General features: G+C 33.8%; 1 protein-coding gene across 16 annotated transcripts in view; it reads left to right on the forward strand.

The window, feature by feature from the left end:
* Positions 1-15,424, forward strand: part of ACAP2 (ArfGAP with coiled-coil, ankyrin repeat and PH domains 2) — a 159,337-nt gene extending 143,913 nt beyond the window's left edge. For 13 of the 16 annotated variants that reach the window (XR_016232047.1, XM_089330231.1, XM_089330234.1 and 10 more), the window contains 4 exons: positions 175-284; positions 2,235-2,345; positions 5,367-5,428; positions 10,934-15,424. Coding sequence is in view for 13 of the 16 variants with exons in the window: in XM_089330231.1 (XP_089186357.1) it covers positions 175-284; positions 2,235-2,345; positions 5,367-5,428; positions 10,934-11,034 (384 nt within the window). In the remaining 3 variants the exon portion in view is untranslated. 16 annotated transcript variants of the gene reach the window in all.
* Positions 15,425-15,720: the final 296 nt, after the last annotated feature.

Here is a 15,720-nt window from a genome sequence, read left to right on the forward strand (position 1 = left end):
AGAAAATAAAACAATTTATCATTTCTGTGCTTTTCCTGGGAGTTATTTTTTTGGGGGGAAGGGAGAATGAAATAGAAATGCTATTTGACTAACATAAATAAAACTGCATTGCTTTTAAATAGAAATGTATTGTTGTTTCTTTTTGTACATTGTTGCCCTCCTTTTTTCTTTAAGGGCTCTTTGGTGACATGCGAGTTCCTTCTACAGAATGGTGCTAATGTGAACCAAAGAGATGTTCAAGGGCGGGGACCACTGCACCATGCCACCGTCTTAGGGCATACAGGGTAACTAGATTGCTTAAATAATTAAGTAGATTTTATTTGAAAATTATTTTGAAACACTAGTTAGCTTTTTCTGAGGTTAAGGTCACTTGGTAGAGTTTGTAAAGGAGTACATTCATGTGACTTTACTAGTATGATAGAATTTGAACATTAAAGACTCTTGTTCAGAAAAAACCTGTGGTTGGCACAAGCATTTAGCCTAGGGTTAACACAGTGCTTGGGGTGCCTGTGTCCTGGATCAGAGTGCCTGGGTTTGAGTCCTGACACTGCTCCTGATTCTATCCTAATATGTACCCTAGAAGTCAGCTTATAATGGCTGATGGTTCAAGTAGTTGTGTCCCTGACATGCAATGGAAGACCTGGATTGAGTTCCTGGTGCCCAGCTTCCATCTGGCCAGGCTGGCCCTATGCCATCCTTTATGGACATTTGGGGAGTGAACCAGCAGATGGGAACTGTCTGCTCCGTCTCTTAAACTAAATAAAAAAATTTTAAAAAGCCATTGTTAGTTTTTAGATTTTGGTACTGCATCACTTACCTAACTTAGCTAGATCATTTTAAGTAGGTCAGTTGTAATACCTCTTCTGTGACTGAAATTATGATGATTTTGTCAGACTTCTTTTCTGTGTGTGTATTTATAAATGTACACATACATTACATTAACTACATAGCACATACACACAGCCTGTATTGGAAGATCTTTGTAACTTTGGAATCGCTAGTTTTTCCATAGGGTTGCTAAAGTCAAATTATAAATGAAATTCTTAGTTTGGACTATTGATATTATGGCTTTTGGAGCAATATTAAGACTCATAGAACAATAAAATCATGAAAATGGACTTTCTCTTAGTAAGTATAAATAAAATAAATCTTGACTTTATATGAAAAGTTTATCATAGCTGACTTTTTAAATGAAACACCTCAGGGTACCCAACATAATTGGTTTTTCTTTTTTAAATTTATTTTTTAGTGTCTTCAGTTTTTAGTATAGCTTATTTTCTTTCCCTATATCATCAGTGGGATTCAATTCAATAACTCCATCATAAAAATTTTCTATACTTATCTAAGTATTTAACCTAGTCTGTATATTTCTTCTAAAATTATCATAATTCTTCCTATTTTGTAGACCCCATTTGCCCATTTTTTCAGAAGTGTATAAATATATATGTTTAAATGTTTGTTTATTTTATTTGAGATGTAGGGAGACAGAAAGAGAGGAAGAGGGAAGAGGGAGAGGGAGACAGAAATCGTTTGTTCATTGGTTCACTCCCCAAATGCCTGCAACAGCTAGGTCTGGGTCAGGCTGAAACCAGTAGAAGAAACTTTATCCAAATCTCCCACATGGATGGCAAAACCTCAAGTACTTTTTTTTTTTTTTTTAAGAAGACTTGTTTTATTTATTTAAAAGGCAGAGTTATGGAGAGAGAGGGAGAGAAAGAGATCTTCCATCTGCTGATTCACTCCTCAAATGACCACAACTGCCGGGGCTGGGCCAGGCTGAAGCCAGGAACCTGGAACTCCACTGAGTCTCCAAGTGGGTGGAAGGACCCAAGATTCTTGGGCCGTTTTCTGCTATTTTCTCAGGTGCATTATCAGGCAGGTGGACTGCAAGTGGAGCAGTTGGGACTCGAACTGGTACTCATGTTGGATGCCAGCATTACTTATTTTTTATGTCATAGCATCACATTTTTTATGATATTCTTTGAGGGTAGGGATCATAATTTATACATCACAGTATGTTATATAGTACTTTAAATAAAATGTATATGAAAATATCTTGAGACTGGTCTTGGTAAATTTTTATTATTAGTCAGTATTTAATAAATATAGAATGAATTAAGAATTTCTTAATAAAAATGTTATTTTTTAATTAAGTAGAACTTTTTATTTTTTAAGTTAAATATTAACTTTTTTCCTTGTTGTAAATATCTGAAAAATACTGTTTCCTTAAACAGGCAGGTGTGTTTATTTCTAAAACGAGGTGCCAATCAACATGCCACTGATGAAGAAGGGAAAGACCCTTTGAGCATAGCTGTAGAAGCAGCCAATGCTGATATAGTAACCTTGTAAGTATTTTCTTCTACTCAAATATTTTTCATATAATGTATTATTTGTACAGGCTGTTAACATAGAGTTTTATACTTAATGTGTGAATTTTAAATTTGGCATTTACTATATGCCACATGTTTTTCTAAGTACATTAAATGTAAACACTGTAAATGAATGAACAGCTGGCTTGTTTATCATAAAGACCCTGTAAGACATTTTCTCATTTTATAAATAAGGAAGCTTTGCTACAGATAATTTGAGGAATTAATAATTGGTGGAGCTGGGACTTTAAACCAAGAATTCTGACTCTGAAACCCTTCTTCTTAGCCACTTCTGCTCTACTGCTTCATTAGTAGAAAAAGAAAACCATATGGGTGCTAGTTCAAGTCCCAGTTCTCTAAAATGATTTGTTTAATTTTTTGTATATTTCTAAGGGGGGAGAGATTTGAGATTGGTAGAATAATGGGTAATTATTCTAGTGCCCTGAGAATTAAAAGATTGTAAGTAGAGAAGTTGCATTGCCTTTGCAGAGTGACAGGAATTTGTGCTTTTTTTTTCTTAATAAAGTATTCACACAAACACCTGATTAAATTTTTAAAAAACAGATTTATTTCTTTATTTGAAAAGCAGAGCTGCAGGTACAAAGGGAGAGACATAGAGATCTTCCTCCTGCTGGTTCACTCCCCAGAGGGCTGCAATAATTGGGATTGAGCCAGCCAGAAACCAGGAGCCTGGACTCCATCCAGGTCTCCCACATGGTTTCAGGGACTGAAGAACTTGGGCCATCCTCCACTGCCAACCCTGCACCTGATAATTTTTTTTTCTTAAGATTATTTATTTGTAAGTCAGAGTCAGAGGTTACAGAGAGAGAGAGAGATCTTCCATCCGCTGCTTCACTCCCCAATTGGCTGCAATGGCCAGAGCCACGCTAATCCAAAGCCAGGTGCCAGGAGCCAGGAGCCTCCTCTGGGTCTCCCAAGTGGGCACAGGGACCCAAAGACTTGTGCCATCCTCCACTGCTTTCCCAGGCCATAGCAGAGAGCTGGATCAGAAGTGGAGCAGCTGGGACTCAAACTGGCGCCCATATGGGATGCTGGCACTGGAGGCGCTATGCCACAGCAGCGACCCCCTGATAAATTTTATGATAAAAATACATGTTTCTGAATGTTTGAATCAAATTGAATGTGATCTGTTAGAGAAAGAATTTTGAAGTCTTGCTTTGATTTACATCAAACTAGTTTGTTACAGTTGTAATCTAGAAATGTGGCTATTACATGTACTTCATTGTTACGTAAGAAACCTCAAGCATATTTTGTATGAAGTTATTTACTTAGTCAATTCTGCACTACATGAAGCCCAGAATTACGATCCTTCATCCTTTGAGTAGAAGTAGGCCCATCTACATTACTGAATCTCAGACACTTAGACAAACTCCCATGGCTGCCTTGAACTCCTAAGCTTCCAATGAGAATCCTTGACTTGCCATGTGTCATCCATCTCTGATCCCTGCCATATTAATGAAATCAAACAGCAAAACCAACTCCCTGTACTCAGTGTCTTGAATTACTGTTATTGTGAAGTCTATTGTAGGAAAGTCAGAACTATTAAATTATTGTGGAGTTAGAATATGAGACAAATAAATTATTAAAGAAAAGATACTGTAGGGAAAGTAACCTGGGAACTTCTAAGGCAATTCCTATATAACAGTAATCCCCTTCCTCAAAAATATCGATTTCCAAGTTGTCTAGATTTTCTCATTTTGTGGAAAGACTTAGGTTTCACTTAAGAATTTTTGTAAAGGACTCTTTCTAAAAATAAGGATGCCAAAGGAAAACTTATGGAGCTGTCGTTAATTCATACAGTGATTGAGTGAACAGATGAAGGGAGTTGTGGAACCTTGAAGGTTAGGAAAAGTCCGTGTCTGATGTTGCTATAGCCAGAGGGAAGATGTCAGAAGAGGGTGATATAGGTCCTAGAAGGCAGTGGGTATTTACTGGCTCAGCAGGACTGGCAAGCTGTACAAAGTAGGAGAGACAATATTTGTCTTTTTCAAAATGTTGCTCAAAGTTAGTTGGAAAAAATGAAAAGAGGAAATACTTACCTTCTTACCCCAATGCTACATGTTTTCCTTCAGTTGCCAGGATGAGTAATTCTAAGATAGCCAATATGGTAGCCTTGTGAAAACCTTGGTATCCCATAGTTGTTTAATTTTATTTAGTTTTTAAAATATTTATTTATGTATTTTAAGGTCAGAGTTGCAGATCAAGAGAGAGAGAGGGAGTGACAGAAATCTTCCATTCGCTTGTTCACTCCCCAAATGGCCACAACTGCTGGAGCTGGGCTGGTCCAAAGCCAGGAACCAGGAGCTTCTTCTGGGTTTCCTTTATGGGTACAGAGACCTAAGGACTTGAGCTATTCTACATTGCTTTCCCAAGCACATTAGCAGCAAGCTGAATCAGAAGCGGAGCAGCTGGGACTCAAACTGGTGGCCCATATTGGATGCCAACACCACAGGCAATGACTTTGCCTGCTACACCATAGTGTCAGCCCCATTTATTTTCATAATATTTGTGAATCAGAATATATTCCCAGTACTTAGAGATAGCACCTGCAATTTAAACCTTGGAAACTCCCTCACCTCATTGTGAGCCAGAGAACTTAGAACAACCTATTGCTTTCATACAAGAGAAGCAATAATTTCACCAGTTGGCAGTTAATTGTTGACAGGTTGTGGTAGGAGCCAGGTATCCTCTGGAGTCTGAAGGAAGCATGCTGCTGGACTTGTTGCAGGGATGCTGCTTAAATGGAACTGGAATGTACTTGTCAGAAATCTTTCATTGTCTTTTCTCATAAGAATTCTCTGATTGTGAGATAATTTTATATCTCATTTTGCAAGGTCTGATAAACCCAAAGCCATTTTATTTTAGTGGCAAATACTGGTAAAAGAAAAAGAATTATATTAATACATGTATTACCTGCTTATATAGTTCATTTGTTTACGAACGAATCATCTAAAAGATTTTTTTGTTTACTTTTAGGTTACGCTTAGCAAGAATGAATGAAGAGATGCGGGAATCCGAAGGACTTTATGGACAGCCAGGTCAATATTCTACTAATAATCATACTGAAATGCAGTATAAGAAATGCATTCAGGAGTTTATCAGTTTACAGTTGGAAGATTCATAGTTCATTAGCAAACCAACATGACAACTTAGTTTTTATAACTTACTTGTAAATTGTGAGTTGTTAGGTATGGACTGTACTTCTTACATTCTTGGGTGGCTAATCTTGGGCCTTTAAAAATCCTTAATTACTCCTATTACAGTACCCCTTGACTTGCTATAGTTAAGTCCGGCTGCTGACTTTATCTGCTGTACAGATGTCTTCCATATACATTCCAGTGAAGTGAATGGAATGATAAAAGTATTCTTTATATATACTTACAGCAGCAAAATGGTTGGTTTCTTTTTGGAATTCTTTTTAGCTGTCAAATGAATATAACAAAATTGTTTTCTTTTTGTTATTCAGGGAATTTCTATGAATTGTGTTCAGGGAAAAAGACAAATCATGTGTTTGATATGTAACGAGTCAGTATGGAAAGTATCATGAAAAAGTTTATTGATGAGTCTTGTATGCCTATCTGAAAATGATTTGAAGATTTAAGATAAAAATATACCAGTAGATTGAGAAGTTCACAAAGGGAATGGAATCAGTTTAAAAGGTTGAGGAAAAAGTTCTCACTTTATCGTTAGCTTTGCCTCAAGCAGTTGTATAACATCTATTGGATAACTGCAAGTATTTAGACCAGTATTTTGTGAACCTAATGGCTAAGTTGACTTATTCTTATTAGAGAAATCTTAATTCATGATCATTTCAAGTTACATTTTGAATAATTTTCACCTGTGAGTCAAGATGTCAAGAAATAAGAAAATGTGTGCTGATCAGATTCCCGTCTTTGATGAACATATGCTGGTGATATATTCTTCACCAAGAAGAGAATAATTATTTCATGAATTTGAATATATGAATTACTATTCTGCTTTAAATTCATATACATATTAGTAAAAAATTCAGGAATTTATGACTAAAAGACTTGACAGTGTTCATTCATTTAATTGAATTAAAAAGGGGAATATTGATGCATTAATTTAAAAGTGGCCTGATAATATCTTTTATTCTTCTTGTTTAAATGGGTTTTAAAATCTCTGTATTTTATGCTAGTTTAAAGTCATTTACTTTATTTTAGCCAGATAAATATATAATATCAGTTTGGGGGCATTCTTTTCTTAGAGAACAGTATTGGCTGCTTCTTTTTGGCTTAATTTAATAGAGAACAAGTGAGAATTTTGAGAATGGAGGCACTTGAACTAGATATTTCCAATCTAGGTGTCCTGCTTTAATCCTATGGATCGTAGAATACTGCTTACTCTTAATATTCCATGAAGAGGAGTACTGGTTAAGGGTGAAGCTCTAGAATTAATCCTGGATTTCACCCATTTGTTTTAAACTTGAATGCCAGATTTTACATAAGTTATAATTTTATAACAGATATATGTATGTGATAGTATTACTGGGCCGTTTTTGAGGCCTTTGTGTTTAAGCACTTTAAAATAAACAATGCTCAAAGGATATGACCTGAGATAAGAGAGAACATCAAGATTTTAAGTTAGATAATTTTTTTTCCCTGAAATTTTAAACTTAAATGTTTGGTGAGCTACTCTTTTCCTTAAGGTGTGTGCTGCTGAAGTTCACCCAAGTGATTAGTGCAAAGGTCAGTGGTCAGCTCTTCTCTGGAAGTGGGAAGACTGACAGGTCAGGGCCTCTGGGTTGTTGCCACCTCCATCTGGTTCCACCCCAATTACTTGGGTTTTGGCTCTCACCATTTGGTATTCACATGTCTCTTTCACTATGGTATATTTATTAAGTTTATCCAGAAGTATATGAGTAATCCCTTCCATGCATAGTAGAAACATGGATATTTCTAATTTATCTTAATGAAAATTAGAAAAAAAAGCATTTTAAAACAAGCTCTCCTCCCATTCTCAAATTTTAGTTTTGAGGTTAAAAAATAGATCAGAATTCTGGAAATAGTGTTATCACAATAAAATTGGACTTCTTGATCCACTTAAGGATCAGTTTCAAAGTTAATTGTGCTTTTAATTCATTCACAGTGCCTAATATTTAGAGCAGAATAATTTTATGCTTATACAGGTGACATGGTTAAATGGCACAGTGATTGCTTTCTGGTTGCTTTTTTTCCCTTTATGCATCTTTGGAGAGCAGATGTGCTTGGCTCATGGTTTTTCCTCTGCTTATCACTAAAAGTTTTTCTCATAGATTTTGGTTAATTGTTTTATTGGGATCCTATTTTGGCTATCCTAGCAATAGAAAGAAAAACCTCAGAATTCCAGGTTATTTCTAAGTGCAGGTATTTTCATTCTTTTGATAATGAGGAGCTCTATCATTTGAAAGACTCAGATATAATATTTGGCAATTGTGGACTTGTTTCTAGGGAATCTCCTTTCTGAACTTTCTGTCTACAACTCCAAGAACCTGAGACACTCTATTTTTTTTTTTCAAGGCAATGTGAGAACATACATCTTCTGAAAGAAGGCAATGTCCTTCCTCAGGCATGCCTACAACTCTTGGGAGGCTTGTGTGGATGAGGGAAATGGCACATTCTGCTCTTAATTGTTGGAGACCAGTTTGGTAATTCCCACAGTCTCTGGTCCTATGACTCTCGATTATTGGCAGGTCCTCAGCCAGTTGAGAACAGTGCTTTAGGGGTCCACTACTAGTTATGTGAACATGTAGTAGGCAGACTGGGAATCACTGATTTACTCAGTTACAAAATGAAGGTATTGCCAACTCAGGGCAAGATTATGCATTTAATCATCTTGGGGTGAGTCTCACATGTGCCCCCACTTGAGGGATCAAAATTGGCCAGTTCTTGAACCACCATTACTGCTGTTGTCATGAGTATTCTGAATACCAAAAATTAAAGATGAATCTGCACTCTCAGTGGAAACACAACAGTCTATATTTTAAAAACCTCAATTTCTCCAAGCACATAGAAGAGTTAACTCTCTGAAGGGAACTGGAACGTGGCTAAGTAATCTAAAGAATATGCTTAGTATTACAAATACTGGATGATTAGTTGTTTATCATTTATAATAATATTCCAGGGCAGCATATTCTGAGTTTTATTTATGTGTTCTAGTATAGACAAATTATGTTTGCCTTGTGAGAAATTCTAAGTGATTGAAATTATACTTAAATTTTAAGTAATCACAATGAAGTTCAGTTTGTGTTTGCTGTATTAACTATCTTAGTCATTGTTGTTGTAATATTTGCTTTTGACACGCATTTTGAGGTCTAAGAAAGGTAGTATATTAACAGTGCACTAATTGTTTTGTTAGAAACTGTTAACAAAAAGTTGTGTGTATGTGTGTATGAAGGTGGAAACTTCCTTTTGTATTGTAGTAACTTTTCAAATGTATTCAGTCAGTGAAACCAAGGATTATTATAGCGCCAACATTTTCCCTCAAGGAAGTGTTTAGTTCAGTGAATGAAAGGTCTTATAGTTTGTTTTGCATGGTACAATGGTTCTACTAAAATGTACTTGTGTAATAGGTATTAGATGACTTAAAAACAAAAACTGGGAAAACATAAAAAAATCCCACAGCTTGTCATAAAAATATGCATTGCTAATAGTAGAAGCCATATATTGCCATTGTACTGTTGTTATATTTAAGAATGCTCATTTGGTGCTATCTGTAAACCGTTTGGCATTAGTGTTTGCTAGATCCTTCTTTCTATTTCCTCTTGAATGTATAATGTGTGCCTTTTAAGTTACTTTTGGTGTTTAATGGTACAATCATTGTGGTATTTTTGTATTATAATCGGCACTTTACACTTTTCTTGGAAAGTAAAATTCCAGACTATCCTGTTTAAATAATATTTTAAAAATATTTATAAAGTTTACAATAAATATTTTAAATATTTTCATTTAACATCTAAAATTTTTAGAATATTTGTATGGTTTGTTAACTTCCTAAAGTTTATTGTTGCTCTCTTTGTTTTGTTATCTTTTAGAATGACTAAAAATGGGAAAGGCTGTAGTTTGTCTTTTAATGTGGAAGTAAACTTTTAAGAATTCATAGGTATAAATAGATTGTGTCACCAGTTGTTACAGAATGTCAACCCTTATTTTGTTTTAGTAGTAATGATTTGAATTAGGTGTCACAACCAAACTACTAAGATTCTATTTTTTTTTCCTTTGTAAAGTTGCTTGATTAGATTTAATTTATTGATTCAGGTCATGAATAAATTTCCAGGGCTAAATGAAAACTATATAGAGATTTTAATAAATTGCCTTTTATATAGACTAAATATTAAAAGCAAATAAAAATATTAAAAATTTTTATTGGAAATCTTGGGTTATACTGTTAGACATTTTTGCTAGGTCTTTACCTCTGTCCAACATTTTTCTAATTCTCTAGCTTTTGGTATGATATCTGTTGTCTCACAAATCTTGCCTCTTAAAAACTGACAAAACTTACTGCACTATTAATAACAACTGTGTCAATGAGTTTATTATAAGATGGGTGCAAGGTATTTTCTGGAAAATAATTATAAAATCATGTTACAACAATAGTTATCTAAAACAGTATATTATGGTCTAAATTCTGAGGACAGAATTATGCTAAGCGTCTGTGTGAAGCTAGTGTTTAGCAGGAAGCATTCATGGTGAATGATTCGTTTTAAAAATAAGATTTTTTTTTCTGATGAATTAATCTGTATATATTTAGTTTCTCATGGCAAGAAAAACAGTATTCACTGTGCTATAATATCAATAGAATATTCTCTATGAGCATATTTGTGTGTGTTCATTTTCTTTTTCCTCTAATTTAACAGGTGATCACTGGTATTCATTCCCATTTTATCATAGTATTCTTGCTCATAAGATCTACAATAAACAAAACACTCTGACTACATATGAAACTATGATTTGATAGTCATTTTCTATTTTCCATTTTAAGCATAGTAAGCTGTAGACTAGGTGTGTTAATTTTAACCATTAAAGAATTAACTTCATTGTGTTATTTCAATTTAAATTTGATTAAAATATAATAGTAAAATAGGAAAGTTGTTTCCATCTGATGATCAGTTTGTCTTGTTGATTAATAACTTGCATCCATCAGGAACTTTAGTGTTTGATTTGGTCATTTCTTTTGACCTTTATCAAGGAAAATATTTGAAGAATGTCTTGTTTCCTCTAACTCATTTAGAATGACTTATTTCTCATGTTAATAAATGTATTTCTTTACCTTGCTTTAAAACACTTGCATCTTTGTTCTTTTCTAACTCTGAACTTTCCACTGTGGCTGCATCTGAGGTGCTTTTTTCAGGTATAGTTTTTTTTTCCTTTCATTAAATACTTTTCCAGCATTTATATTTAGTTACTCTCTTCTTCCAAAAATATTCATCTGAATAAAATTTTAATGTAATGATTTATAAGACATTTAGTAGTCATAAAAATTGTTGTTTATTAGTACTTTAATTGTATAAATTTTAAATTCATTCTTATTGTACTTTCATGCAGGTGATGAAACGTACCAGGATATTTTTCGTGATTTTTCCCAAATGGCATCCAATAATCCAGAGAAATTAAATCGTTTCCAGCAGGACTCACAGAAATTCTGAAATTTTTTAAGAAGGTGGAACATAAGAAACCTGATGACCCTCACCATGACTGAAAATTCACAGATTTTTACTGAATTAATTCTACTTAATTTTGCTATATATTGAATGGTTTGGAGAAAAGGTACCCATTCACTGATGTTGTTATAAATTAAACAACTAGTAGTTGGGAGAGGACCCTAATACTATAGGACCTATTTTATTAAAAAATTAAAAACCTGTTTAAAGGGTTTATTTTTAATAAAGTTGAATCTAGATTTCATCTAACTGTAGGGTATAGGATACAAAGAGATTAGACAGAATCTTCTTCTCTCTTGCTCTTTTTTTTTGGTCAAGGGGGATGATGATAGCATTGATTTTTTTTTTTTTTCCATGCGTCGAGCGTGGGATCATTCAGTCCAGCATGTCTGCATCAAGTGGGAGCCAGCTGTTCCGCCTGCCTCAAGAATGTGTTCTTTCTTTGGCTTCCATGATGATTTTTGGTGGTTCATAAATAGGTGTATGTGCTTTTTCTTTTTGGTAGCCTCCGTGTTGTACACACAATGTATGACTTCATTTTGAAACTAGAGATTATGCTTTCCCCATTTGCTCATGAATGCCCTTGGATTCCTTAGATGACAGGTTACTGCCTGATACTTTTACATACATATAATAGCTGTATAGTAAACCATAGTTCAGTCCTTTAGATTTAGTCCTTTCTATGAAGCAGAAGAGAAACTGTTAATTTTTTTTAACCATCAAAAAAATCCCAGTTCAGAAGTTATAGTTCTTCATTGTTGGATTGATTTCCTAAAACCCTAACAGATTTGTTGATATAATAAAACTGTTTCAAAGGTTACGTGAATGTTGCAAAATTATGCTTTCATCAAAACATAACTTTCAAAGAAAAAAGTTGATTTATAAAAATAATATAGAGCATTTTTATTTTGAGGTTTGCCCTTTTGAAGATAACATTATTGCTGTTGCTGTTGGTGAAAGGAAAATTTATACAAAGTAGAAAAAAGACCCATATTTTCTTAGTTTACACTAAAGTATACAGCAAAAACTTGCTTTTGATTTCCATCCTGTGTACTGTAAGCAATGTACATTCTTTTAAATTACAGCATGTATATAGCTTCAATATTTGCTTATATGAATTACAAACCCTTAAATTCCAATACATTATCAGTATATTTAGTTACCATTATATGTTACAAATTAGTCTTATCCCACCTTTGATTGACATATCTTATGGCAAGTATAGAAGAGTTAGATAATTTGCCTTATGGTACCTTTCTAATGCTGTCAATAATTAAATTTAACCCGTTAAAATTATTTGTAAATAATATTATTGATACTCAGTTTCTACATGAGGGTTTTACACTTGCAAAAGAGAAGTTGTAGTTAATTGGATAGGTAATAAATTTTCTAACATTTTACCCCGATAAGTAGAGTTTTATAAATTGATGAAACACTAAATCATTATCTAAATAAGAATTATACTTAAATAAATTTATATCACAGAAAAGGGTCCATACCTAGGCCTTTTTGGATACATTAATGTTTATTTAGTAATGGTCAATATATGTTGGATAAGAATAAAATATATTTGTGAATTATTTCTGAGGAAATGCTAACTTCCAAAACATTGTATTTTAACTAGAACAATATCAAGAACATTAAATCTTTCTTGTTTCACTTCAGAGTCATAGATCAAAGATAGACTTTTAGATACTTTATCTAAAGGCAAAAACCTGATTTGGAACAACAGTGTTTTTTAGAATGTACTTGGATATTAGTTGTCCAGAAACTCAAGGAAAAGCAATATGTTAAAGAGAAGAAGAAAGAGAAGTGAAAAGAAAGCCCTCACTTCTTCTTTGTAGTGCCTGTTCCTGTTTAATCCCAGGGCTTCACTCCTAAAGCTCTTGACCTTGAGGAAGTCTAGGCAGTTTTCCTTTTGGGTCCAGCCATCGGTGCTTCCATACACCTCTGAGATATGTGTGATTGTGAAGGCAGTTGCTTATGACACTCTTAACTCCTGTGGCTTGAGTCATGGGTTGTTAATATGGCAGTAATTAATATCTCCTTAAATTTAATGTTTAGAAATATATTTTAGTGCCCTAAAGATGATCATTATTCTGAATATCTTCAGAGAAATTTAAATCTTTAATATTGCAGGGAAGCTGGCAATACAGAAATATATTTCTGTGGCTTGGTTTCTTGAATGTGCTGGTATCCAGTTTGGGCTAAATTTGGCAGAAATGATAGAGTAAACAGCAAGGTTTTAAGTTAAATTAATAGTTACAAGGTAGGTTGGCTCTTAGGTGCATTTAGCTGTGTCAGCTAATAGCTTTTCTACAGTATGTAACAAATCCAAGTTTAGTTATGCTGAGAAGTGTTCAGTCATGATGAGGAATTACAGTGTGAACAGTGTTAAACATTCTCTTGGGCTTCATTAGTCCCTGTGATTGCCCTTTGTTTTCTTTCCATAATTGATCTGCTGACATTAGTTTCTGATTCCTAATTACATTTTTAGCTTATTGTCATTAGCTCATAAACTTAAAAATTGGATTAATGCCAAAGCAAGAATAGTAATACTACCTGTGAAGAGTTTATAAAATGCAGTTTCATATTAGAACTAGGCTAAAGGTAATTGAACAGTTTAATTGCAGTGCTTCCTTGCATCATTTAATGTTTAAAAATCTAAAGCTAGAAGTTATCTTTAATAAAATCTTTAGAAATTCAAAAATTTCCAAGGATTTACCACATTAGAGTATTATCTAATTTTTACTAGTCTTCAGCGTCGATTTTAATGAACTTCGGTGTTTACTCACCAAAACAAACAAACTTGACTTGGAATATGTACTTTGGTTCTTTAGGAGTGTATTTTGGGGGAAAAAATGTATACCTTCACAATCGAACATCTTAAGTTTGTCATACTTTAGCGGTATTTTTTTAAAAAAACACAATTTTACATATGTTCAATGTGATCACAGCAAACCAAAATGTTGTAAGATATCCCATTTGGAATAATTTCATATTCTAATATCACTCTTATGTTGTCAGATTAACTCTTGTATGATAACACCATGGGCATGGTACATTTTTATAGCATTGAATGGCTTTGGAACTGCATGATACAGTGGAAAGAGCACAGACCAGTAGTCACTACCCTTTTTGGATTCAGGGTTCCTCACAGATAAAATTAGTGGGGTAAAACTAAATGTAACATAAATATGTATTATAAATATAACAGCACCCCTTTGTATACTGCTTGCTACTTACAGTGTAATTTGACATTACTTTATCTCACCTGATTCTCACAGTGGGACTTCTGAGATTCTTATTGGGAGATTGTCAACATTGTCTGCTTTTTGATCCTGTGGGCTCCTCTTGTTTTATAGGGGTGGGGGAGTCATTTGCTGTGATAGTTGGTGACAGAGTTGACACCATAACCCAGGTCTGACTGACTGACAGTCAGAGGCACTTTACTTGTATCATGATACGATTTGAAATCATTGTAAAGGATCACAATCTGATAATGACTGCCAGCTTTCCTTGTATGCTCATGGCAAGACTCCAAATATTTTGGAGAACCTGGATTGAGGTTTGAAGGAATAGATGGAGATTTGAAGATGTAAAATTGTAGAAAATTTTGTATTTTTTCAGTAAACATTAGAGAAAGTAAAAAAATTTAAAAAGCAATTTTAATTCAGCATATCCTTCTCAATTACTGGATGATGCATCCAAATGAGAGATAACTAAATGGGGCATGGGTTCAGTGTATCTGGATCCGGACAACTCTAAATATGGCTTTTTGGATATCTCTTTTCTGTTCATATGTATTTATTCACTGAAAGTGTGATAATAGGGAGTACAAAGCTAGATTTGTTAAAATAATCTTTTCTCTGCATTGGTCTTTGCATTACTTATTGTCTAGATTTTCCCACTTTTCTTCAAACTCCCTAACACTCTTTTGGGTGTTAATTTTAAGCAAGGAAAGCTTGCCACATTATAAAGATTGTTTGGCACCATTTTACACAAAGGTGAAAAGTTAACTTTTGGAAATGATGAGCTATTTTTCCATAAGTGTTTACTTGTGCTTTGTGGTATTCTGGATCATTCCAGTCATAAAGACTTATTACATGTAATATTTCTTGCTACCCATGACAAGGTATTTTTAAAGAATGTATAACCAACACTCCATTTACTTTTTATTAGTATGTAGAGGATTTGTATCTAATTAATGAATGTAGTTTTACTGTAGTTTGTCATTGTAAATGGAGCAAAGTACAATATCTTTATAGTTATTCTAAAATGTACATTATGTAAGAATTGTAAATATACTTGATTAAGTACTTTGTATGCTGAAAAATTGCAATAATAAGTCAATAAAATTCTCACTTCTGGCATAGTTCTTTTATGCTCAGACTTCTACTTTTTTGTGAACTATACTTAGTATGGCATATCTGTTATATTTAAGATACTGTATTCTTTTCCAGCCCTTTAAAATTGATACATGTTGATCCCATTTGCTGATTATTTCAATCAAGAAATCCATCCTAATCGTTTAAGTTTTTTCTTTTGATCTGTTTGATCACAAGAGTTCTGATGACCCCTAACTCATTGACTTAAAGTGCAAAAGCCTCTTTTTTGGCCCTTGCACTAGTTTTTTTCTATTGTGATTGATGTATCTGTTTAAGTTCCTAA

The sequence above is a fragment of the Oryctolagus cuniculus genome, chromosome 4 (assembly GCF_051225735.1).
Source record: "Oryctolagus cuniculus isolate XC-2025 breed Fujian yellow rabbit chromosome 4, ASM5122573v1, whole genome shotgun sequence".
Taxonomy (NCBI): Eukaryota; Metazoa; Chordata; class Mammalia; order Lagomorpha; family Leporidae; genus Oryctolagus; species Oryctolagus cuniculus.